Consider the following 27,000-nt stretch of genomic DNA (forward strand, 5'->3'; position numbering starts at 1 on the left):
GCCAATACTCGTGGATGCTCTACTACTTAAACAAAAGCAATAGCAAATAGAAGAACCTAACTTGTAACTCAAACAATTAGATTTAGAAGCAATCAAGGAACCTTAATTGCTTCTAAATCTTAATAATAATAATAATAATATGTTACATTAACACAATACTTCTAAATTCTCATAGAATTAAATATTAGTGCCTACAATAGGCTTACCGTGTCAGTATATTTTTTGTGTAGGTTTGTTTGAATTATATAGTATAGTTCAGCACTTTATTCGTTAAAGAGGAACATACATACATCCATACATCCATCCTCACAATCTTTTGCATTTGTAATAAGTATTAAGTAGTAGGATTTAAATTATGTACATAATTCGTGACAGTTATGGCATTCCCATGGTTATTTAAATCACATTAAAATATCAAAATAAATACTTGCCAGTACGAACACATTCTTGTAAGGAATAGGCAAGGCACTTATCTCTCTCGTCGACAAATACATGAAATATCTTTTTAAATGCAGGCACATCCCTAGTGATCTCTTCAAATTGCGCTTGAACAAAGTCTTTATCTTTGTATTTTTCTAGTTGATCTTTACTAGAAGAATTAAATTATCCATAAGTAAGTTCTAAAATTTCTACTTCAAATCTAAAAGAGATGGCTTAGATACTGGTGCGTTTAGCTAAATATACTTAGTTGAATATTATAGGCGGCAGACCAAAAAACCCCGAAGTCATTCCTTAACTCTGCTTCTTTTCTCTCAATCCAGCAGTTTATCCACAATTCTTTTAGAAAATAAGGGTGGTGAAAATTACTTATCAAACGTCAATAGATAAAAATAAATAAAATCCCTCCTAGCCGAATTTCTACCACGGCGGCCAATCTGAACGCAGGAAATATTATACTTATGTAGTGCACAAGTGTGTGCGCAACATTCAGGTGCACACTCTGTCCCTTCACGCTCTTAGTTTGGTTAGACGGTAATGCGAGGCACGGAGGCGAAACTTCCTTACTCCAAGCGGCGGCTGAGTAATTTTAAGATAGAAAATCCCAGCCCACTACGCAGTATTCATACTCATAACTCTTACCGTGTACCTACGCAATACAACTACGCCATCAATGCAGTCAATAAATACCTTACACGCACCTAACTACTCATTTGCTAACTTATGAAAATACAGAACAAAATAGATAGGTACCATAAAATTTTGGTACAATAATAATTATTATCATAATATTTACTAGAAGAAAACATACTCCAGTGGCTTGGGGTTAGTGGTTGTGAGATGATAAAGCACTTGTCCAAGTTCATACACGCTCAACGATTGAAACGCTCTCGCTATCGTTATCTGTATTGGTCGATCACCGAGAAACAGTTTACAACCTGGAATCTTTTTCATCTGAAATATAATTTTTCATAATTAATAATCACAGATCGCACTCTTATTAAAATAATGACCCATTCCAAAATTGCCAATTTGTGGGAATCGTCAAACAACCAATTTCTGTATGCGACCTTTTAGTTTTTTCGCATTTATTTCATGCTATAGGTTTCATTATTTACCTATCTTTAATAAGCTCAAGTTTATAGCAACTTCAAAATAGGTTGCAAACAAAATATAGTTTTCCGACAACTGCCACAAATTATCAATTTTGAAATAGGTCATTATTTTATTAAGAGTGCGAAATATGGAATGATTTATGTCTACGCGAATGATAGATATAATAAACGAATATTTATCTACCTCTATTTATATAGGCAGACCTATAGAAGTTATAGGCACTTTATAAAGCGTAATAATTAAATCATAAGAATTTTATCGCAGCTTTTTATAGCAAAATGATATTTGGACCACTAATCTATCCACTAATTTGTTTACTCTTAATTCAGTTGCTCTTATAAAATTAATGGCAAGTAAAAAAAATCATGCATTCAAATCAATAGTGTAGCACCCGCTCTCCCTTGAGGTAATTTAAATTTTGATTGCGTTTTTATACATCGTAATAAAATGTCATATATAGGTAAGAAACTATTTCCAAAATTTGTTACTAACTTATATTTACGCATATTGCGGTATGGTTCACACCTACAAAACATTTCTCTAGTTACCTTACCTCATGGTACGCTCTTCGAAACTCTCCTCCCGGCGCTACTCCAAGTTCTTTGGCAATATCAGCATATGTTTTTAATAACATAGCATGTAACATGCCAGACACGAAGCTTTGACCTTTCACTGCCTCTCTGCAAGACAGCAGCAGGAATTTGAAATTAAAGCGTGACATGAGAAAATGTAGATATAAATTCAGACAGAACTAACTTTAACTTTCTTGAGTCGAAATTTTTAGCATCTTCCAAAAACTTCTTGTCATCTAATTCCAAAAGTGACACTCTTTGTCGACATAGTTCTACTAATATCGCATTTGGGTTGAGCACCTTTACTATCTAAAATTAAAGTAAAATATTAAGACCGATTTGCGCAAATAGCCTTGTTTATAATGTTGAGTAGGACATACAAGAGGCGGTACATTTGTCCGGGACATGACGTCAAAATGTAAGAGTGGCTCAAAATTATATATTGTACTACTTCAAATTTTATGACGCAGCAGTCGCGTTACTTATTCTCCGTCTCTGGTAAACTGTAGGACGAGGACAGTGAGGTAGAGAACTGCATGCTACAAATTAAAGTAGGACGTTATTTTACAATGGACATTACATTACTGCGTTTCGAGTCGCGAGCGAAAGGGGAATATTTTGCGGGTTAACATTACAAAATACTGTAAGATACGCATTGAAGCGCCGAGCCTCACTACGCCTCGCCTCATTTGAAGTAGGACGTTGTACCGGCTCAATGCTAACAAGAGGCTACTCTTACAAACTCTTTTTTATGTCATGTCCTACCCAACTCTACTTGTTTAGAATAAGATTTTTTGCATCGATAGTATATTTTTCATGCCTCAAATTTTGATTCTGGCAGGCTAAGATATTTGGTTTCTTTCCTGCAGGCATATTCTTACGAGTTACTTTCTTCTTCCCCAGTTTCTGTATGAAACCTGTTGTTTTTTGTTATTTTATCGTCTATCTGCTCATCCATAGCGTTGTATATAACTGCGACGTGTTGCGAGTCAAGGCACAGGACGTTTTGCACGCCGATATTAATAGTAATGTGGACGAGCTATACGTCCTGTGCCTTGATACGCCACACTATTTGAAATCTGATTTTCTCAGTCTAAAGATACTCAGAAACCCAGATTTTCAAAATTCATCCTAGTGTTTTTGTATTTCTTTTCCTGCCAATCATTTACGACAATCATTTTACCTTAGTCACATCCTCCACCGATTGTTTACTAAAGTGCACAGTGCCGAGAAGAACGACTGTTGCTTGTTTATCGGACTGCAGAAGTGTTGCAGAAACAGGAAGCTGTTGAGACAGGCCACTATTTTGTCTTTCGAAATAAATCTCTGCAAACAGATTGACCGTCTTAAATAGCTAGGTCCTTATTTGAACATACTATGTGAATGTCTTATGGGATATTATGGGATCCCATATTATTATATTATGGGATAGGTACTCAAATTAAAATAATCGTGAAAAATATATTTATCCTATGAACAGCCCAATATATTGTGCCATTAACTCAAACTATGGTTTTCTGTGCAATTAGGATTGGCTGCAAATACGGTAAAAGTCCAAACTCCAAACTACCGTTATTATGCCAGGCCCAAATGCCACACCAATTAGAAATTATTATTCCAATGTCATTCGTGTTTCCTCACAAACGCTGCGTTCATGGTTAGAGCGTGATATGAGAGAGCGTGCTTAAATTCTTAATATTACACTACTTACGAAATCTCTTTGTTGGATCGTATGTTATGGTCGTTTTAATGCCTTGTCTCAACAACTGTCTTGCAATAAAACATGTCTTTTGTTTCATATTTCATTAATATTAATTTTATCACAAGAATTTTGATGTCCGATTATATAAAACATTGTAAAATTAAAATATGAATAGGATTTTAGTCATAGCAGGTCGCCCATTTTTAAGACGTTGTCAATAAATTTTTTCTTCCTTCAAAATTTAAAGTTATCATAAGTATTGTAATATGTATAAGAAGGTTTTATATATAATATGGTAAGAATATGTTAACTCTTTTCATACAATATTGTCATTCCTTTTGATACATTGTAGCTTTGGGTTTTCTCTAGAGGGGGCAGCTGGCGGGATTAATAAAAGTTGCCGAATTAAACGAACGGCTACCGAGGCTAATCGACATACTAGCTGTGTCCACAGTGTCGTCTGCGTGAAGGTCAGCGGCGATGGCTCCATATAACCCGAGCCTTGCCGGCTTCCCTTTCATAATTTATGTAAAATCTAATTGTTATTTAAACACACCATGCATATTGGTAGGAACATGTGTGCCGGGCTCCCTTTCGGAAAAATTAAATCTGTATTTTTTTAACCCCCGGCTGATAAATAAGGGTTTTATAAGTTGAAGATATTATAAATACATAAAATAATTAAGTACGATCGTATATTTGTGCTTTTGAAAGAAATCCCTGCTGCAGCAAAGGTAGGTAGAGCGGAGCGAAATACTGTAGAATCAATCAGGCAATTATTAACTTGTTCCTAAAATAAATCCAAAATCTAAACAAAAATAAACAAAATAATTGGGTCAATGTGAGATGGATTATAGATAGGAAAATCTAGTACAGTAGAAATTAACTATACAAACACAAAAATAATCATTAAATTTTATTGACTAAACATTCATTCTTATCTACTCAAACAGCAATTTCAGACCTTTATATTGAAAAATATGGACAAGTCAGTACATATAAATATAATATGAACAACTATATTTTGAAAAAAAAGAGAGGCTACTTAAATACTTATCTCGTAAAAGTGACTACACATTATATAAATTTTATTGGTAAAAACAGTGCAGTCGAACTACGTCAAACTCTCCGAAATCGTCTGAACTATATTAATATATTTTTACTGTTATTTTCTCTATTAGAAGGTTTAATATATTAGGTAAGTATATATTATGTATAAATATAACATGAAAAAAGCTAATGAACCGGATCAAGATTCTAAAATAATTATAAAACCTATTCAATTATTAAATTTTTAATATAAATCGAAACTCGGTTAGGCCAGTTTGCCAAACTCGTATTTCATTCACCGATGACTTTACATTCTTCGATCACTGTTTAGTGAAACAGTTTTATGAACGACCATTATATTCCTAATATCCAACAATCTTGTTATACATTTAGTTGAATCCCTTTTCTTAAGCAACATAGAGATATACAGGGTGGTGTTAAATTGAGCTGATGAGATACCGACTTATACACAACCACCTAGTGTTGTTTGTAGTAATTTAAGTAATTTTTTATATTTTTTTTTCGCCTTAGGTATTTTGATTTGTATTAAAAGATTTCAGGGAATTGGTACACTCGTTTGAAAACAATTTCAAGCCATATGCATTATCGTATTACGACGCGATTTACATGACTTTAGTCCTTACTGTACCCAATTACCCAGTAATATGGATGGAAATTTTTATCATAAATTTATTCCTTAAATTATCACAGTCCTTATATTATGAACATTTATTTAATTTACTATATTACAGACCAAAAATAACAAAACAAAGTTTTATTACAGTGTCAATAAAGAGCTTTTCTACAGGTATACAACGCTATAGAGTCAACATAACATTTAATTCATCAAAGCAAGTAAAACATTAGATCTTAGAAGCGAAAAGAAACATAAACTAACACGATAAGACTTACAACTAATTTATTTGAAAATAATAATAAAAATACGACAGAAATAGTAGAATTAAATGCTACTAAATTAACAGGATACATTAAACATTAATTCTTACTGAATAATCCTCTCTTCATCATCGGACATTAACGGAAACACAATGTCAACATTTTAATTTTAAATTCAAAATAACCACAAACCAACATTAAAAAAGATCAGTCTTTTAATTATATTTTACGATCTAAGTAGATACATATGTAGTTACAACATTTAACTTTTTACAAGATAAAATAAAGCAAATCAGCTAAATATTACAAAAAAAAGATTTATCAAAGTGAGTTATGCATACCCCTGGTGGTGCGCGAGTAGATCGAATAGGTACGTGATAAAAATATCGTAATAGGGGCTAACCAACCGATTGAAGGTTACTAATGACCTTCATTATAACAACGAATACAGGAATCGCCTTAAATTAAAATTGAGCAAAAATCCAAATTATGAACAAGTATATTTTGATGAAAGTAAATTATAATTAATGACTCTGGCTAATGGTATAAATATAAATAATACCGTATAAACTGTACAGTATTTGAAAAAATAACAAACTATAGACAAGCTTAATGTTTTTTTTTGCTTTTTCTGAACGCCATATATGCCATTATTCGTTTATTGCTTCGTGTGTTATCCGTTAATAATCCGAAAACTACTTGGACGGATATAATAATGTATATTTTAAGTAAAACGTTGGTGCAATGTACAGTCATTATAAGGTTGCTACAGTACGTGAAACAAAAGTGATTCTTAAAAAATGCTACTATTGTAATCAGAACACTTCTTTAATTGACTGAAATAATTTTAACATTTCAGTCCTATATAAATGGTAAGGCATATGAACGCCACGCAGTGACCTACTGGGGTTGACTTATTTTCCAATTTTACAAACACATAGCAAGTGAACAATTAGCTTCGATCTATCAGCTACACACAGTTATCGTCATTCTTGGCCGATTTGATAACTACTTCACCCACTCAATATACCTTAATATACATGTTATTATCTACTGCGAAGTTACTTGAGATTTCACACCGGCTAAAAGATTGACGATTACTCTCTATAATCGATCAGTATTTTTTGTCGAAACATAAACATCATTATTTTCAACACAAACATTATAATCGCTATTTGAAACCGTCGCCACACACGTAATTTTTAGTTTCGCCGCTCCTTATTATTATAACCCAACAAAAAATCAAAATATACAGCTCACTGTTATTAATCCCAATTACAGAGTCATGTATAAGTATAATTCCAACAAACAAGCGAGTATATTCGCAAGTCCCAACACTATTAGACGCCGAAGATTTTTCGTAATCTTGAACAAAATATACAAGCAGCCGATCCTGAAAAAGGAAAACGACATCATTCAATGCCATCAAATGTAATTGATGAGCGTGCCTTGCGGTGCTCTGCTCATACGAGTTGAATGACCCGACGCATCAGCTGATTGTTATGAAATTAAATTAATGTCTTCGAATTTGTAAAATGTAGAAAACATAATTTAGAGTCAGTATTTTTTTTACTCTACCACCAGATCGCAAAGCAATTTCCATCAAAGAAGAACAGGGAAGAAACTCTAGTGTTGCTCTTTTAAAGACCAATTCAAATGTATAAAATAGGTAAGTAGCATTATAAGGTACATTTAGTTATTTATGTTACTTTTAGTTTTTTAAATATTTTTTTGTTGTTTTTAGTACTTTAATAGCTAACTAAGCTATGTTAGTTATTAGCAAAATTATTGCATTGCACATTTTTATGTGTCATAATGTCAAGAATCACCATCAGTATCACCTGTCTTTATTTTTGGAAGCGATTCCGCTACACCAGGTATAAAGAAGACGTTTTGTAACATTATAATATTATTAGCATAATATAATGCATGAAATAAGGTTGTCAAAAATCCATTAAGCCTCGAATGGACACGCTCTTATGTTTAATTCCTCTAAAATATATTTTTGCATTAAAAAATGTGTATTATACCAGAGCAGCGTGAAGTAGAAGGGGTGCTGTAGTCATCAGGGCAGCCAGCGGCGCGGCAGCAGCTTGTAGCCCGCCCACACCAGCGCGCCCGCCGCCGCCGCGCGCAGCGACACGCGCAGCACCACCGTCGACCACGACGGCGGCGGCACTCTGCGCACGCGCACGCGCACGCAGCGTATTACTCACATACACTCACGCAATATACTCAACGTTGGGCTCTGCCCAAGCACAACACTTCACATATTATATCTACCCCATGACATGATTATAGGCGCATTAACCAGTACATTGACTGCAAATTACAATCTAAAGACAGGCATGTTTATTGGAAACCAAAAAATCTGAACGAAAATCTAAGACAGATTGGTCACAAGAAATGCGAGCCCAATAAAAAAGTTTTAAAACAATTAAGTCCAATTTATTTCATTTTGCCAGTTAATTTAACTTTATTAAATCTTACTTACTTCAATAGCGGGGGGATATCTTGCTGTTTGATTTTACCCCAATGCTCTACGATGCCGGCGACGTGACCAATGCCAACCACGCCCACAATGCGGCATGGCTCGCGGCCTAAAAATTGTATTTCATTACAGTCGAATCCGTTTATAATGACATCGAAAGGAATTGACAAACACGTCATAATAAGCGGACGTCATACAAAGCGTTTTGTGAAAAAAAAAACATTTTTTTGTAAATGGTATGCATGTATTTAAGTACTTTAATAGAGAAACATAGTAACTTATAAAATGTATGTATGTATGTATGTACATAAAAGTTGTATTTTTAATATAAGTAATCTGTAATTTTTGTCTGCTTTTGTTTTTATTTTATTGTAAAAACAGTCTCTAATACTATTGTGTATAGAAGACATCGCTATGGTCAAATTATCGTTTTCAATATTGCTATGAACAAATCAGGATAATAATTGTGCAGCTTTTAATGCCTCTTCTGCGGTAGGTAATGGTTCTTCCTCGACTTCTTCTTCCCCATCACTGAGATTCAAAATAAAAACGAACCACGTGCCGAACGTCGTCGGGCATCAACGAACATTACCGAAGGCGTAAAGAATCATGTCGGTCATTATAATCGGACATAATTTATTAAAAGGGGTCACAATAAGCGACATGTCACTGTAAGGGAAGTCATTATATCCGACTTTTTTATAAAGAATCTTATATGAAAACCAAACTTCGTAGTGTAATTACGTCATAATAAGAGGTTGGTCAATATAGGCAGAGTCATAATAAACGGATTATACTGTATTTATAATTTTTATAATAATAACTGAATATTAGAGACATGATAAAAACGCAAATATCTCATAATATTTATAAGAATAGACATCAAAATTTTGTTAATTAACAGTATACGTATTGTAGTTATATTATAAATGACAACAAAAAAACACGTACGCGGCTGCAAGGCGGCGACCTGCAGCGAGTGACAGAGGTACATGTCCCTCTCAACAACGAACACGCGCTTGAGCGCCGGAAATTCCTCCGCCATCTCCTCTAACATGTCATCCAACATCTTCTTTTGTTTACATTTCTCCACTTCTTCCAAACTGGAATGGGAAAAAATATGTAATTTACATCATAATGTATTTCAGGGTTAGATAGAATCAAAAATACCGTTCGTTTAAAATTACTGCTAAACGCTAACTACAACCAAATAAGAAACCATCGAATTCTGGTACATTACATCAAGGCTTTTTAGGCTTTGTTGTCAATGTCCAGGTTAAGAAATACTTTTCAAAGTTTTAAAGTTTTTATATGTTCCTTTTTAAAAAATATATATAAAATTTAATAATTTATTAACTAACCTTATCGACTGGTTCGAAGTTAGCAGGTGCCATATAAATCGTATAGTTTGTCCCCACGAAAGCGACGCTATAGCTCTGTGCAATGTTATATCTATAGCTCTGTCACCCAGTTGTACAATACAGTTAGGAATCTTCTTTGCCTGAATAAAAATAAAATCAGTTTTAAAATTATCCAAAACATAGCAATTATTAATATACTGATTAATGTTGTTACTTGCTATGATAATGTTAAGAGTGCGCGAGAGGCAAAAAGAAAGAAAAATATTAAAATTGCCGTTAATATCAATGCTGTATAAATTTTATATAGATCTCTTTAAATTATAGTTTTTTCTCATGAAAGCAAATCACCAGGATAAAAAATAGCCATGTGTTAATCCAGAACATGCCTGCCTGCCCATATGCCAAATATTATCTAAATCTGTTTAGCTGTTTCAAAGTTTACTTCAAACATCCAAACATTCTCACAAATATTCACATCTATATATATAAAAATGAATCCCTATTTCCCTTGGTCACGCGTGAATGGTACCGATTTCATTATTTTTTTTTGTTGTGTTTGTTATTGTCAGAAGGTTCTTATGAAAGAAAAAAATCAAAGAATTGCGCGGAAAATTAGAAAATTTAAGAAAACATAACGAAAATATAAATTTTATATAACTGTCAATTGTTTGAAATAACTATCAGCGATTGACAGAATGCGCGCTGCAAATTCACGTTAAGATGTTAAGATGGCACAATGTCTGTCGGGTCAACTAATTTATAATATTTGTAAGTTAGAAAAATAAAAGACAGTCACCTCGGCCATTGCGCGTCGAAATTCACCACCAGGTGCCATGCCCAACTCCCTTGTAATATGTGCAGACATATTCAACAAGAGGATGTACATTAATCCATTGAACACACCGTTCTGAGCCATTGTTGCTCTAAAAAGGCATTAAACATTTTAGGATGATAATCATATTATTAGTAATGACTTATCAACCATTTATGGACAAGCAAATTTACTAGTCCAAAACAGTTATATTTTCATGTTATTTATTGTAAATGTAAAATACAGACCACAACTACTGTATATGTGGTCAAACTGATATATCAGGAAGGGAATACCCACAATGATAGTAAGTTTCTTATCAGAATATATCTATCTGTAGTTGCATTCATTATCTTATTGGTAACATTTTATGAAAAAAAAAACCATCATATTTTTCTCAACTAAACTGGAAATAAAATACCACATGTTTACAAAAAACAAGATAAATTATTTTAAAACATCAAGGCATTCAAACCTGATCTTTTTAATGTTAATGTTTTTAGCCTCTCTCAGAATAATTTCTTCATCAAGTAGGAGAATATTGGTGCGTTGTTCACACAGTTCCACCATGACAACATGGGGTTTCACTTCTTGTATAACCTGTAATACAAATTAACAAAACTGCCTTTGCAATTTACATCAAGTAGACTTTCCGATTTCTTAATAAGATATTTATTTGATCACCCAATTGCTAAAGGAACTCATAGTGATTTCATTAAAGCAAAAGATTCTTACCCTGGATACATCTTCTTGAGATTGCAGACTAAAATGTGCTGTACCAATTAAGTACACTTTACCACCATCAGGGGCTTCCAAAACAGTGACTGTACTAGGCATTCCCTCATCTACTGGCAAGTCTGGAATCTCTAAAAATAGCACAATATTAATTAAAAACTTTTCTTCATGGCTTTTATTTATCATATGGCTGACAATGGCCTCTGACTACAGATACATTGAAGAATGTTATTGTTGATTATTAAAACATAATGTACTTCAGAAAATCATGTTAATTTATAATATTTTAATAGTTCCTTAAAACATCTATCATAATCAAAATGGAATTTTCTTTTGAATCATTGTTTTTTTTTATTAAATTAAGCAAAGTAGGTACCTTCCATATCACATTCTGGGTTTGAATCGGCAATCTGATTGTCTGATGGACTGTCTTTCTTTTGATCTGGTGTGGATGTTACAAATTTGGGTTTTTCTGAAAATAAGTGCTAACTGAACACATTTTGTACATATAAAAAAATCAAGGTGATAGTATAAAAAAATACTTTTATATTTCACAAGTTTCCTTTTAAAAAACATAACTAGCAATTTTTCTACACTAATAATTTAAAAATGTGTTTATTTCTAGGGTGCCTCTCAGTGTTATAGAAAGTGTAATACTTACAAAGGAAGCCATGTGAAGCCTGTTCAGTGGCGATAACTATTACTTATTAGATTAATATTATCACACTAGCATATTGCTGGCTGAATTTATAAATAACATCAATATAATTTTATATTCTCAATTATATATAATGTTTTTTTTAACTATACACATTTTTTATTTATTAACACATACACCCAGTTTAATTATTACAATATAATAAATTAAATAAACTTCATTACAAACTAGAAATTACAATGCATCAATAACTAAGTTTTCTTTAACTTAATAAAGATTTCCTGAAATTAAAGGGTTCAATTGGAACCAATAATATTCCAAATAATCAGTAGCAAACAATTGATTAACCCTAATAGATATTTTAACTGCTTTAGAAATCAAGAAATACTTGGGTAACAGGGCATGCAATAAATATAATAAGCCATTACCAGTGCTTTCTTGCGGCATATTATCAGTTAAATTCATGTGCGCATCGCCACCACCATCCTCTGCTTTTATAAACATCTGGCACTCATTTATTATGTTCACAGTTGATGTGTGAGGTCTTAGCAGTAGAGGATCTTCCTCTAAATCTACACTAGGTTTAATCTTATCATTTTTTAGAATAACATCGGCAGCATCCATTTTCTCAAGGCTTTAATCTGAAAAGAATGTTTTACCAGGTTATACATTTAAGTATCCACTTAGATTTTTGTTGAATATTTGTAATATCACATGTATCTTTAACAGGAAACAAGCAAAAAAAAACAAGGAAATTACAGATATTGATGTAACTATTCTATTTCAAACAGATTTCACGAGATTGTTAATGCCAAGTGCCACCTCAATGCATTTTTTTGAGTTTGTAAAATATTCGACATTAATTACTCTGCTCGAAAATACCAATTTATTTACCTACCTATCTTATTGTTATATAAATTCCTAGTAATGATATTCAACTTACATTCGTCCGTGATAAAGAGTATTCTTGTTTTTATTAAAATTTGTCTAAACTTCCACAATGACAAAATGACAATATTAGCGAATGGTCAATGGTGACGGGCAGTGATTGATGAGCTGAGCAGTGTTGCCAGTATTATTAGTACATGTGTGAGGTATAACTAAACAATAAAATGCAATATCACATCCATAACTCACACCATGTATTTATAATGGTTCAAAATTTGTCGTTATTCCGATTTTGAAAAGAGGTAAGAGATTAGTTTATTTTAGTACTCAATTCTTACCGTGACACTTGTACAACACTAAGTCCTCGTTACGTCACCCTTTTGACATTGAATTGGAATTCATTCGAAATTTAACTTTTCGGGCGATTTTGGGATTTCTACTTTGCTTCTCGTAATATCAAATACCTCAAAATGAGCGCCTGGAGACAAGTTGGTCTTAAGTAAGTAGTACTATAAACGTTACATCTTTTAGAGTATATACCTAAATAATGAAACTAACAGGTTATATTTTTTAGTTACATAAACTATTCCAACATTGCCGCTAAGGTTCTCCGACGATCTTTGAAGCCCGAATTACGCGCAGAGGCTATGAAACGAGATGAATCCCATGTTCGGATCACCCCTTGGGCTGACGGCAGGCCAGCTCGTAAGTTGATAATATAATTCAATAAAATGGCACCAAGCCGTGTAATTAGATAAAAATAGCACTTATATACCTATTGAATTTATTCTACGTATAGATCCTACAACATTCTGATTTGCCTATTATTTATGCTTTGTGTCAAAATAAATGGTATATGAAAAGGTTGTATCCTATTTCCATAAAAAGTTACATTAGGCAAAATCATTATGGTATAAATATATATATAAAAAAGAAGATTGCACTGATACAACCTGTTTCATGATTTTTAAAATAGTTAGTAATTACTGAGAAATGCACTGCAAGTACAATATGTGTAATCAATTTATTTTTCAGATGAAAAGGAGTAACTTAGGGGGTGTAAGTTAGGTTCATCATAAAGAATGTAGTGTGATACTAAAGTAGATATATAGAAAAGCATTAAAAATAAATGCATTACAGTACTAACTCCTGATCCATATTAATATAATTGTTATAGAATAGATTTTTGAAATGTGTTATAAAACATGATTTACAGCTAATGTCTGTCAACTAATATTGGGCCAAGTAAAGGGTGGAGCAATAGAGCAGCATGCAAGATCACCAGGAATTATTTAAACAGATTATGGTAGAGTTTAAGTTAAATAAAAAATGTTCTAAATAAATTTGGATATTTTTTCCCATTTCTTGGTTTTAATTCTTTATTCTAATGATTAATTAAAATCTAAATTTTTTCTACATTTATTCTAATCTAGTTTCATCTTTTATTAATACTAGTTAAAAAAGTTATTGGGATAAAATAAAATAAAAGAATCATTAGGTATCATAAAGTATATGTAATTTTGTTGCTTTAACTGGTAAATTAGCAGCCTGGACGTTGTTGATATAATTCCTACCTAAAGGAGCTGTAGGATCAATGTCTTTTATGTTGAAATCTGAGACAATATCCAGCTCCTTTTTATATTTTTCTACACCATTCCAAGCTATCATTATCCCATTATCTGTACATAATCTTGGTGGTAGTCTTATTGTTTTATAATTCCATTTATTTGCAATAAATTCTATAGATTTGAATATAAAATCATTACAGGCTACACCTCCAGATACTATTATGTTTTTTATAGATGTGTCTATTAATTTTTCTTCTTCACAAAACAGTAAAGCTCTCTCTGTTCTGTGAACTAAATGTTCAGCAACAGCAAGTTGCAATGCTGCACAGAAATCTCTATATTCAGGAATTATTTCATTGCCCATTATTCCATGTTCATTCTCCATTTGTACAAGCTTTCTAACAAAATAGTCTTTAATTCCACTAAAGCTAAAATTGCAATCTCTATATCTTGCTAATGGTAATGGAAATTTAAAAAGGTCTGGGTATTTTGCACCTTTAGCTGCCAGTTCAACTGCTCTACCTCCTGCCATGGTTGAGTAAGTGGGTATGTTTCTTAATTTCATTCTCCGAGCAATTTTGTCTAAAACTTCTCCAGGTGCATTATCTATTGACTGACCCAGTAGAACAAAATCATCTATATGGTTAACTACAGCAAGAAGGCAATGCCCTCCTGAAACTAAAAGAACTATAAATGGAAATGGTATATCTTTACACATCCTTGGTATTAATGCATGTGCTTCCATATGATGGATGGGTATCAAAGGTTTATTATACTGTTTAGCCAAATATTTAGCATACTTCACACCGACTTGAAGACTAATCAACAAACCAGGTTTAGTAGTGACTGCAATGGCATCTACATCTTTTATTTTTAATCCTGCATTACCCAGTGCTTCATTTACAACATTATCTATGTTATCCCGATGAAGTTCATGGGCAACTAAAGGATTAATACCACCACATCTAACATGCAGAGCATTCTGAGAGAATAAAGCTTCTCCTAGTATATTTCCTGTGCCGTCAACAATAGCACACCCAGTATCATCACATGATGTTTCAATCCCTAATACTATTGGCTTGGTGAGGTTTTCACTTAACTTTACATGATTTTTACGATTTAGACTGTGCACAATTGTTCTCTTAAGAATATTACAATATTTGTGATGAAACATTGTTAGTTTTTTTTTTATTATTTTAAAATATTATGATTGCATGCATGACAAAAAAAAATTTAAAATTATATTTTTCTTAGGATAAAAGTGTGCTTTGAGTGACGGCATTGGTGGGGCTGCCAGTAAATATTTTTGAATGATACACTTGATTGCCTAAAATTGTATAAATTTAAGATTCGTTTTTTTTGTCTTTTACAATTATCAAACCATCTTAGAGATTATTTAAAATAATTTCCAAAAAAAATCAACAATATTGAATTCTTACAGGTAATGGGTATTGTTATATTTCTAACAGCTAACTTCTAATAAATTATAAGTTATGATATAGGTAAGTACAAGAGCACCGCCAGCCGATAGACTGGGGGGGGGGGGGCAAGTTGATATGGAGAATGAGAAAAATATGAATTGCAGGTAAAGTTCAGTGCACATATTTCTTTCCCACTCCTCAAATTTTAAACTACCTCAATTTTCCGTATATATTTGTGTATCCAATAATGTGAGTTTGTAAAATAAAACGATGTGTACTTTAGGAGGAAATGCATGAAATCAATCAACCAAATTAAAGATAACAAATTACAGAACTATTATGCTTAATTTTTTAATATAAGTATTTATTATAAATTTCGAATAAGTAGATTCTAAGAATACTGTGATCGCAACGCAACGTTTTGGTGGGGGCAGAGCCTTAAAATAACGATAGGCCATGGGAAACGATTTAAAATATACGATTTTTGTACCTAACTATCAAGTCTGGAAGCCTTGCTACACAGATTAGTTTATCTTAGTGATGTAAATAAAAAAACCATATCGATAAATATTGCTATATCAATTTATTATTGGTAAATCGATATTTAATTTTGAATATAATAAGTTTGCTAGCAAAGAATTTCAATTGTTTTAACATGTCACATTAAATTGATTATTCTAAAATATCGATATCTTCTCACCGTTGTGCAATTACAATAACCAATTTAATCTAACGAATATTATAATTGTGAAAGGTTGTGAAAATATTCGAATGTTTGTTAGAAGTAAATATAATAATTGCTTGACGGATTTGGTTGAAATTTGGCACGCGGACAGACTAAGTTCCGAATTAACATATTGGCTACTGTTTATCCCAATATTTTGCTCCTGCAGTAAATATTAAAAAAAATTGTCGGTAAGTATATTTTCGGTGTTTTTGTTGAGGAAAAGGCTTTTCACACGAGCGATGCCCCGAGCAACACCTAGTATTATTATAAATTGAAGAGTATGCTAAAAGCTAGTGAAATTTATTCAAAACAAACTTTTACGATCTACTATAAAAGTACTAATATTAACATACTTAATAATATATTTTTATAGTCATTATGTTGATATTAGCCTCATTTTTCTATGTTGTTTCATTAATCTAAAAATACCAATAGCCCACATTTTTTTATTATTAATAAAAAAATAAAATAAAAGCAAAAAACAATTTAGTAACGTTTTTGTGCGTATAAATTCCTAAAAATACAATGTGAACTCATGGCATTATAATATGACGTTTGAATATTTATCATGATTCTTTTACGGATTCTATTATGTAGGTATTATAATAGGAATGTCAAATTATTTTTCACCACTGTTACTTCCGGTCGCCTTACCAGCGGCCAGTTACGAAAATTTTGTACTCGCTCAAAAGTGTCATGCACCTTTGCACACCTTTATCAATACACAATAATATAATATACTACTACAATTACCTTTCACTGACTTTTAGAAAGTATGGTTTGGTTTATTTTTCTCTCTACTATCGATAAAGTGACGCATCAGCAATTTTAATAGCTCAGACCTAGTCATTTACATAAATGTCAATGTCAAGTGTCAACTGATATCTGTCCAATGTAAATTGTCAAAGTTGGATAAAGTACTGTGGAGTGTGGTTCATACTTCGTCATATTCTTTTGCGATTTTGCGTAAACCATTTCCATTAACTTGTAATACTCTGTGGTGTGCACTGGTTAATAAGAAGAAAGTGTTTAAGTTGACATGGTAATAACATTTTGTTTCAATTTTTATTTTATCCATGACAAATACTTTGGTCACATTGCTAAATTTCCCGTAATCACCACTTACGTTATACCTAATAAAAAAATTATATTGAGTTACGAATGTAAAATATACTCGCAAATAAAAAAGTTATCGGATTAGATGTGCAGAAATAACTACATTGTTTGATTTGTCTACATATAGTGAAGAATCCGTTACATGTCTACTTCTAATATCAAGTTTATTTTTCCGATTGATTTGACCTTATTCCGGTAATTTTACCGTGACTTGTAACAATTTAGTGTAATATGAAAAGTGCACAACTACAGAAAGTGTTACTATTTCTTTTAAACCTTTCATTAACTAAATCATTTAGTCAGACTAAGAATTTCATCATTTTTACCTCTTTATTGCGTATGATTGTTTATCAAACACGGGTATATAAATTAAGTACAGTAAATCTCATGTAGATCAAACTTAATGACATCCTTTTGTTAGTTATTTGTATGTATGCATTGAACTTTGGTATAAAGTCCACTAAAATAGTAATTATCATATTGCAACCAGTGAATGCAAATTTGTGGGGACTTTGATAGTTTAAAATAAATGAGATAGCAATATTTAGAGCTGGTCCAACTTCAGTTATTTAGGTAAAAGTTGATGTCAGCTTTGTCTATACAGTATTTTTTCCAAAATAGTCATATTGATAATTTTGTTATCCTGTTGCTAACTGACATTTCTTCATTTATAACTAGTTTTCAACTGCCCTACATTTATTTTATTTAAGGTTGAACAAGCTATTTTATTTAGGTATATTTAGATAATATATTATTGTGCTTCAGTTTCCTTAATATAACTTAATAAATCAAAACATTTTTTTTCCAATACATGCTTCATTACTTATCATCATTTTGTACCTTGTTTGTTTTATTATTAACATTAACATTAGACAATTCAAAGAAATATGATTTAAGTTGAACATGGACAAAACAAAGCATTGCATATTACATCCTATTCATTTTATTAAAATATTGATGTTCTATTGTACAGTGAGGTATTTTATTTGTTATTAATTTGAAAAGTAAAACAACAAACAGTTTGAAATAAAACTTTTAAAACCTGGTCTTTTTATAAACTTTAACTCCTACAATCTATGTATTAAAACATGAAATCATCTAATGATAAGATTGAAATTATTCAGGGTTATCAGTTTTACAGAAGGCTAAACTCTTCTGCTATCTCTAAGTGGCAAAAGTGGTATTAAAGCAAATTGTAGATATTTCAGAGATTATAATACTTTGATTGCTATGTTTATAATGGGTTTAATTTTTTGCATTCAATCATATTAATTTTGTAATACACATATTAATATGTGAGCTACAATGACAAAGTAAGAGTGGAATTAATTTTTGAGATTTCTGGGCTTCAATCCACATCCTCATGTGAATGATTGAAGTTTTGTTTATGATTACAAGTATTAACATGAATGGTATATGTGAAAACTTTCCACAATAACACAATTATGGAAAGTCTACCAATGCTTGTTTGATTAGCAGGATAGATGACTGGTTTGCCCAATCAGTGCCGCAACTGCCAATAAATAACTTAACTTAGAATTTTGAGAAATAACATATTAACTAATCATATTTTGTAGAGTTGAAACTACAATAATATTTAAATTACTTCTAATTTGTAAGTTATATTATAAATTCTAAGTTACCTGCTAGGCTGCTAAGAATAATGTATGATGACAAGGAAGATTAATTGTAAGAAAAAAAAATATTCAATATATTATATTTGTCGTTATTTGTTTAACAGGTTTCGTGACTGCTGCATACTGCAATGTTTTACAAAATGATTAACTTAAGGGTTTTGAAGCAATCCACAATTGTACACTTATGTTTCGCCATTTCATATTTCACATCAGGTTTACTGATGAACTTTGTACAAGCTATTTTATACTTTGGGCTAAAACCGTTTAATGTAACTTTGTACAGAAAAATAAATTATTATTTGTCCTATTCATTTTACAGTCGTGAGTATTATTACATTAATATTGTTATACTGTAATTAATATTCAAAGCATATATTGTATGTTTCTTCTCTCTTTACAGAATTAGTATTCATGTCAGAATGGTGGGCAGGGTCAAAAATGTCTATTTATATTAAAAAAGATGAATATGACAAGTGGTATGGCAAAGAACATGGTTATTTGATCATGAATCACAGTTATGAAATAGATTGGCTCATGGGATGGCAATTTTGTGATGGCATTGGAGTCCTTGGGGTGAGTATTATTGTTTAATAATAGCTTACCTATTCTCAATATATATTTATTGTACTCATTTTGTTCCAAGATCACCACCAACAGTGTCATGCTGTAGTCAGCTTTGTCGACGCGCATGAATAGCCATAGCAATTGCTACTTTGGTGGGCTCATAAACTTTTCCTCCCCTTTCTATATCATAATATATTTTTTATGCAGGGAACTCCCCCCAGATTCCTTTAGTTTTTAGATAAACGATAATTCAACAAATCTAAGAAACTCTTGCTGTAATATTGACCAATACAGATATTTTTCTTTTGATCACAACCAACAAACTTTATTCCTCCCTTTTTCGCGACTACGAAGTCCGTATCAAATTTTAAGGCGTGATGTGCCTATCATTTATAACTTTATCATACTTATGTTTATCTCAAGATTTTTAACATAAATTGAATGTATTGGAAATCTATACTATTATATAAAGCTGAAGAGTTTGTTTGTTTGTTTGAACGCGCCAATCTCAGGAACTACTGGATCAAATTGAAAAATTCTTTTTGTGTTGGATAGCCCTTTATTCCTGGAGTGCTATAGACTATATATCATCACGCTATTACCAATAGGAGCGGAGCAGTGATGGCTAATCTCAGGAACTATCGGTTCGAACTGAATTCTTTTTTGTGTGTTGGATAGCCCTTTGTTCGTGGAGTGCTATAAGCTATATCATCACGCTATGACCAATAGGACCGGAGCAGTAATGAAACATGTTGCAAAAACGGGGAAAATTTTGTAGTTTTGAGAGCTTCCGAGCGTGCGCTGCTTAAATGGTTAAAGTTATGCAACAATGATGTATGACGGGATTGTTCCTCTTAAAAAGTTGTACAAAAATATATTATTAAACAAAGTCCCCCGCTGCATCTGTCTACCTGAACGTGTTAAACTCAAGAACTACCCAACGTATTAAGATGAAATTTGGTATGGAGACAGTTTGAGACCCTGGGAAGAACATAGGCTCCCGGGAAAATATATAGCGAGACTTTTATAACGAAAACTTTAGCCCGAAAAACTTTATAACGCGGGCGGAGCCGCGAGCAAAAGCTAGTTATTTAATAAAAGTATACTTAACAGGCACAAATAAATATTAATTAATTACTTTTTACAATTGATTGAATACATATTTATTTATTGAACGCGTATTGTTGTGTCGATCTGCAGACACTATACATAATATCAGAAATAATTATCAATAATAATGACTTTTTGTGTCATTAGTGACAATTTATAACATCTTTATTGACCCGATTTACTTATCAGCCTATTAACCCCAGTTGTTGCATCCGTTAAATACTTCACCTTATAATAGGTACACCATCTTTTTATACGCCGATAAATATTAATATTTAAAATTGTATTCATCTACTACGCGTAGGTAGTGTTCCCACCGTGAATAGGTTCTTTCCCAGATTATAAGACCCACTGTATACTTTTCGGGGATGATTTATTGAGCACAGGCACAGACAAGAAATGAAGTTTTACACAGAAATACATTCATAAAATACATGTTATAATCCAGAGTATGGTTGAATTGACTGGCAAATTTCATCGAAATCCGTTCAGCATTTTCTGCGTTTACTTTAACAAATATTTAGAGAGCTATCATAGGAGCGGATTGTGAGCGATATCATTACGTAGCGATAGAGCAGCGAATGCGCAGAGGACTCGCTGCGCTAGAATCACAAAATAGATACCACTAAGCAAATATTTTTAGCTTTGTTAATTAAAAAACGCAGAAAGCAAATGGGACACTAGGTACAGGCATGAATTTGGGAGAATCTGTTTTTAACGAATCGACTGAAGAGAGCTACGATTATGTGTTGTTTTGCATAAATAAAAACTGACAATTCATTTATTTATATAATTTATGATAAAAGAATTGAAGCAAAGGGTTGTTGTACGAGAATTTACAAAATGATGCCAATGAAGGGAAGACGTAGCACATCCGCGTCTTGATTTCTGCTCATCCGTTGATTTGATGTGCGTTCGCTGCGCCTTACCTCAGCTGTAAACTTGCTCGCAATATGCCAGTGTGAAAAGAGTCTTATATATCTAACGTACAATTTTTTTTATTTATAGTATCAAGTTACATATTAGGAGAAGTAAGATGTCTGCATGAGTTATAACTTGTAGGTACTATTTATCTATTAAATAAGTTTCTTTTACCAAATTATTTATTATATGTTTTAGAATTGCAAAGCATACGCCAAAAAAGCGATCCAGTATTTGCCGCCCATTGGTTGGATGTGGAAGTTCGGAGAATTTGTCTTCCTCGAAAGGTCATTCGAAAAAGATAAGGATATTATAAAGAAACAAATATCTGAACTTTGTGATTATCCTGATCCAGTGTGGGTAAGTCAACGACTTTCAATTATGTACCTACTTTGATAATGATTTTCATTATTTAATAACATACTTGTACTTTGACCCTTTTGTTATCATTATCTATAAATAACAATTATTGTATAATCTACATTTGTTTGAGTAAATCTTAGTTCAAAGTATTGCCTTGTTATTAGAAAATAGAATTACTTTATCATTTCTGTTTACCTTTAAATAATTAAGAACACGTTCCTGTAATGATATACTATAATTTGCATTCTTTACAAATTACATTTTTAGCTATTGATGACACCAGAAGGAACCCGATATACGAAAACGAAACACGAAGCCTCATTGAATTTCGCCAAGGAGAAGAATTTGCCTTTACTCAAACACCATTTGACTCCGCGTACTAGAGGGTTCACGACAAGCTTACAACATTTTAGGGGCAAAATACCCGCCATTTACAACATTCAGTTGGCGTTCGACAGAGATAGCAAGGTAACGAATTATCGATTTACGGTATTAGTTTGTAAACGATTTAATATTACGGGTTAAGTAGGTAATAAGGAAGTTCTTACGTTGCTAATACTAAGTCATGTCTTTGCTATTATAAATAAGCTTTAATACTCATGAGGTCATTGAGCAGGTTGGTCAAAACTTTGTGTATTTTTTCGATTAAAAAAAAAAAACTCTTTCATTACTTGGTAAACCTACCCTTGGTAAACTCTAATAGTCCCATAGATTCTTTTGAACTTTATAAGCAAGCCTTTTGATTGCCATAAAAAGTTTTCTAATATATTGCCCATTTTCTTGCTGGCTATTTTTTTTTTATAACTGTAAATGATGATTTTAATGCCCTCAAAAACGATGAGACAGTCTCCTGGGAATATTTTCTTGTAGCTTCAACGGTAAAGGTAGCTCTGTATAATACGGGGCTCATATAAATTATGTTATATATGATGTATTCTTTTTACGGTGAAGGAAAATATCGTGAGGAAAACCTGCATACCTGAGAAGGATATAGGAATTTTGAGTGTATGTGAAATCTGCCCATCCGCACTAGGGGCCGTTCAAGTATTATGTAACCCAATTGGGGGGGGGGTCTTGTAAAACGTTACGATGCGTTACAAGGGCGGTTACGTAACATTGTTTTTTTTATTTTAAAACAATAACAAAGGTACATACTTTAGCGATTTTCCGGTATTTTGCGTAAAATAATTGTGAATATTAGAACAAAAAAATTTGAGTTACATAACTTTGGAGGGAGGACGTAGGCGTACAGGAAAACGTTACGGCTCGTTACATGGGAGGGTGCGGGGGTCACAAATCTTCAAAAAATTCATTATGTAATACTTGAACGGCCCCCTAGGCCAGCATGGTAGACTAAGACCTAGCCCGTGCCTAGCAGTGGGACAGTATATTATACCATAATATTATTTATTATACGCGTTGGAATTTAATTCCCGACACATACCAATAACCTTCATTACATTTATATTCTGCATTGCATAACCCGGAAAAAGAAAAAAATGCGACATAACGTCAATTTCACACGATAGAAAAGGTCTGACTTCGCTAGTTATTGTAACTTGCATTGGTTTCTAAATGCTATAAGAATTGTTCTCCGTCGTTTACTGACGACATACGATTGGGGAAAACAGTGAATTAAATTACAACGTGTGCACTGTACAGGTATATAAAAATTATAGGTATAGTGGTTTTATTTAGAGATTAAAACAATGTTTAAATAGGTCTCTAGGGCCCAGGGAATTCTAGGTTACCGTTGACAACATATACATGGAAAATTATAAGTAATGAGATCATCCAATCAATATAGATTAACGTGTGGACGTTTACGTGGACATCTTTTTCGTTATGCCTTGTAATTGGTGTATTAATAACGATATTATTCGCGTGTCCGATAAGATTTGACCCCTTTAGAGGACGAATTCCCGTTGTTATTAAGGTTGCGTAAGTAAATTGTTTGCAAATTTTCACTTTTATAGGTACCTGTTTGATTGGTCATTTTGTTAGTCGGTGTTATATTTGTTTATTATGTATGTTTTATTACACCTTTTGTATTTTTATAGTTTTCTTACATAATACAAAACCTATGTGAGAAATTGAAATTTGTTACAATCGTATGATTAATGTTTGAACAATCTAATAAGATATTTTCAATTAGCATTGAACACAGAACATAAATATAATTACTAGGAAACAGAGGGGCACACGTCTCTTGATTTAAGCTCTTAGGCGGTGGCACAATAATAGACCCTTAAAAAAAATACGTGGCCGCATTTTACGTATAGTTTGATGTAATTGTACGCGGGAGAAGACGCGGGCAAGTTCTAGTATTTAATAAAATAATCCTTAACTTACCAGACACCGCCGACGTTGACAAGTTTGCTTTACGGCAAGCCAGTCCACGCCCACTTGTACATCGAACGAATACCCGTCGACACAGTACCCGAAGATGAGGCGAAAGCGGCGCAGTGGCTGCATGAGCTGTTCGTCGTCAAGGTAAGAGTTCATATTGGCAATAAATATAACTAATGTTCATGTTATTTAATTCAGAAGCCCGAAAACATCATAGGTTATTTATGTAGGATTTTTTTTTAACTCATGCTACATTTGTATTTTCAATAAAAAAAACTACTACTTATTCTTTTAGAAATAAAAGATAAAGATAATATTAAGTATATGATATAAGATAATGTGCAAATTGTACGTTTTAGAGACAAACTTTTTTTTATTAAAGTGATATAACTATATCCGTGTTATTTATGGCAACTGATCGAATCAGACACAAATATTAATTGAATCACATTGTGATAAGAAATTCGTCAGGAAGGAAAATGGAATAGATAACATTGCAATGAATTTACATGTTAAATTTGTTTCAGGACAAAATGCAAGAGTCGTTTTTGAATACGGGGGATTTCTTTTCGCAATCCGGCGTCGAGCGGTTGGAGTCGTTTAATGCGCAGCCTCGGATATACTCGCTGCTGAACACTCTGGGGTGGGCCGTCATAACCCTGACACCCATGCTCTACTATTTGATCGGTCTGTTGTTCAGCGGGAAACTTCTTTATTTCTCAATCGCTTGCGCCATCATTGCTGCGTGTAAGTATTATTTATAATATAATTTATTGCTCGCGGCTCCGCCTGCGTGATAAAGTTTTTCCAGGATAAGTCCCGCTATATATTTTCCCGGGATAGAAAGTAGCCTTTCCAGGGTCTCAAACTATCTCCGTAGCTAATCTATTCGAAATCCGTTGGACAGTTTTTGAGTTTATCGCGTTAAAAAGGCAGATAGATGCGGTGCGGTGGGGGATTTTGTTTTATATATTTTGCTAAGAACTATATTAGGCAACATAACAATTCCGTCATACATGTTTGTTGCATATTTTTAACCGTTTACTAAGCGCACACAAAAGGAAGCTCTTAAAATAAAATATTTTTTTCCCCATTTCTGCAATAATTTTCATGCTTCTTAGCCTATAGCCTTCCCCAATAAATGTGCCAGCCAACGCCAAAATAATTTTTCAATTCGATCCAGTATTTCCTGAGATTAGCGCGATCAAACAAACTCTGCAGCTTTATATTATAGTATAGATAACAAGTAGGTAATCTACGATTATAAATTACTTCATTTGGGAATTAAAGTAATACCATTTTGCTACACGTTGCATAATTATATTATCTAGGGCCGAGCTATGATAAAAGGCGAAGCAGCGAGGGCATCGGCGCGGCACGGCGCAGCGGCCTTATCCGTGCGGCCCTGTGTCGACCATCCTTTTTAATTCCATATATCCGTCTCGCTCATTCGCTGCTGACACAAAACCGCCCTGCCGGCAATTTCGTGGCCTCACTCTTGGAGTGGCGCGGCCCGGTTGGTGTCCCATGGTGCCAGGATTTAGTGAGGTCACTATGCTTCTAAGCATACATTTGAGATCTAAAATTTGTCACCTGGGGCGCCCGCATAGCTAGAATAGGCCGGTCGTGTCTATGGCCTTTATAAAGTTATGTATTTTACGTTAAAATATTCAAGTAGATCAAGTTTACACGGAAACAATCATAAATAAGTTAACTGCTTTATTTACCTATAAAACAAGCCTAAACAAATAAATCAATCATTGGTATACGCGACTAATCCCGATACTTGGTGACGTAATATTATGGCGTGTTCGAGGTTTATTTGTCAATGTGCCATTAACCATACATTACAATACGTGGTCGTTTATAATTATAGTAACTGGTTATATGACATTCGTTTACATTAAATACGTGTTTTAATTGCAGTTTTCATTCTTCTACAAAAATCGATCGGGATGTCCAAGATCAGTCAAGGATCCTCATATGGAACAGAGAAGAAGTAATGTACTCTATCCATAGCAATATTTATACCTGACGTATATTTTTGAACGAAGTTACATCATTGTACGAAGTGTATTTGTGTTGTGTTTATTAACGAAGTATAATAATATTTTAACAGTAAACATGGTGTGTAGGTGAATGGGTCTGTAGTATACTGAAAACGATTAAGTATTAACAAATAGAATAACGAGTACGAAAATTGTCAATAATACTAGAATCGTATTGAAGTAATATAAAGATATTGATGGCACAAAATGTGGTTGTTACACAATTATTTATGGTTTTCGTTTATTTTACTGTGGTAATCTATAGGTGAAGTGTGCGCTATGTTGTCAACATTCTACATTTTATCATTGTGAATCCCTTAATATTATTATCTTTATTGTTTTGTGATGAACTGACAACTTTTCAGGTAACGATAGCCGATAATGATATTCTGAAATTGAATTTTGATAACAATAACGAGTCGTTGATACCGGTAGGTACAATGTTAGTTGTAATGGA

At 32.7% G+C, this 27,000-nt stretch overlaps 4 protein-coding genes across 6 annotated transcripts; 1 reads left to right on the plus strand and 3 right to left on the minus strand.

Annotated features, from left to right (window-relative positions):
• Positions 1 to 4,067, minus strand: LOC119188413 (traB domain-containing protein-like; the record flags this gene model as incomplete). 2 transcript variants are annotated; one of them, XM_037438999.1, is given in 7 exon segments in its annotated part: positions 1 to 22; positions 432 to 589; positions 1,235 to 1,392; positions 2,108 to 2,234; positions 2,311 to 2,435; positions 3,310 to 3,452; positions 3,838 to 4,067. In XM_037438999.1, coding segments are annotated over 7 exon segments (821 nt in total), but the record flags the coding sequence as incomplete, so codon positions are not given.
• A 664-nt stretch (positions 4,068 to 4,731) lies between these two features.
• Positions 4,732 to 12,940, minus strand: LOC115441079 (traB domain-containing protein-like). Of its 2 annotated transcripts, none has more exons than XM_037439009.1 (11): positions 12,775 to 12,940; positions 12,260 to 12,472; positions 11,550 to 11,645; positions 11,174 to 11,304; positions 10,914 to 11,038; positions 10,424 to 10,550; positions 9,628 to 9,767; positions 9,218 to 9,369; positions 8,270 to 8,375; positions 7,806 to 7,955; positions 4,732 to 7,168 (listed from the first exon to the last, which is right to left on the minus strand). In XM_037439009.1, the coding sequence occupies exons 2-10, from the start codon at positions 12,453 to 12,455 to the stop codon at positions 7,841 to 7,843; spliced, it is 1,188 nt and encodes a 395-aa protein (XP_037294906.1). In that variant the 5' UTR covers positions 12,456 to 12,472; positions 12,775 to 12,940; the 3' UTR covers positions 4,732 to 7,168; positions 7,806 to 7,840. The 2 variants fall into 2 exon arrangements, with proteins under 2 accessions (XP_037294906.1, XP_037294914.1); XM_037439017.1 differs by having other exon boundaries at positions 12,730 to 12,862.
• Positions 12,941 to 14,196: 1,256 nt separating this feature from the next.
• On the minus strand, positions 14,197 to 15,589 carry LOC115441076 (probable tRNA N6-adenosine threonylcarbamoyltransferase, mitochondrial). Its single transcript, XM_037439021.1, has one exon. It carries the CDS (start codon positions 15,459 to 15,461, stop codon positions 14,214 to 14,216), a length of 1,248 nt encoding a protein of 415 aa, XP_037294918.1. The 5' UTR covers positions 15,462 to 15,589; the 3' UTR covers positions 14,197 to 14,213.
• A 1,692-nt stretch (positions 15,590 to 17,281) lies between these two features.
• Positions 17,282 to 26,917, plus strand: LOC115441080 (1-acyl-sn-glycerol-3-phosphate acyltransferase gamma). Its single transcript, XM_030165677.2, has 8 exons — positions 17,282 to 17,477; positions 19,293 to 19,509; positions 19,589 to 19,761; positions 21,982 to 22,143; positions 22,414 to 22,614; positions 24,502 to 24,639; positions 25,023 to 25,242; positions 26,422 to 26,917. The coding sequence occupies exons 2-8, from the start codon at positions 19,317 to 19,319 to the stop codon at positions 26,496 to 26,498; spliced, it is 1,164 nt and encodes a 387-aa protein (XP_030021537.1). The 5' UTR covers positions 17,282 to 17,477; positions 19,293 to 19,316; the 3' UTR covers positions 26,499 to 26,917.
• Positions 26,918 to 27,000: the final 83 nt, after the last annotated feature.

Source organism: Manduca sexta, chromosome 3 (assembly GCF_014839805.1).
Source record: "Manduca sexta isolate Smith_Timp_Sample1 chromosome 3, JHU_Msex_v1.0, whole genome shotgun sequence".
Lineage (NCBI taxonomy): Eukaryota > Metazoa > Arthropoda > Insecta > Lepidoptera > Sphingidae > Manduca > Manduca sexta.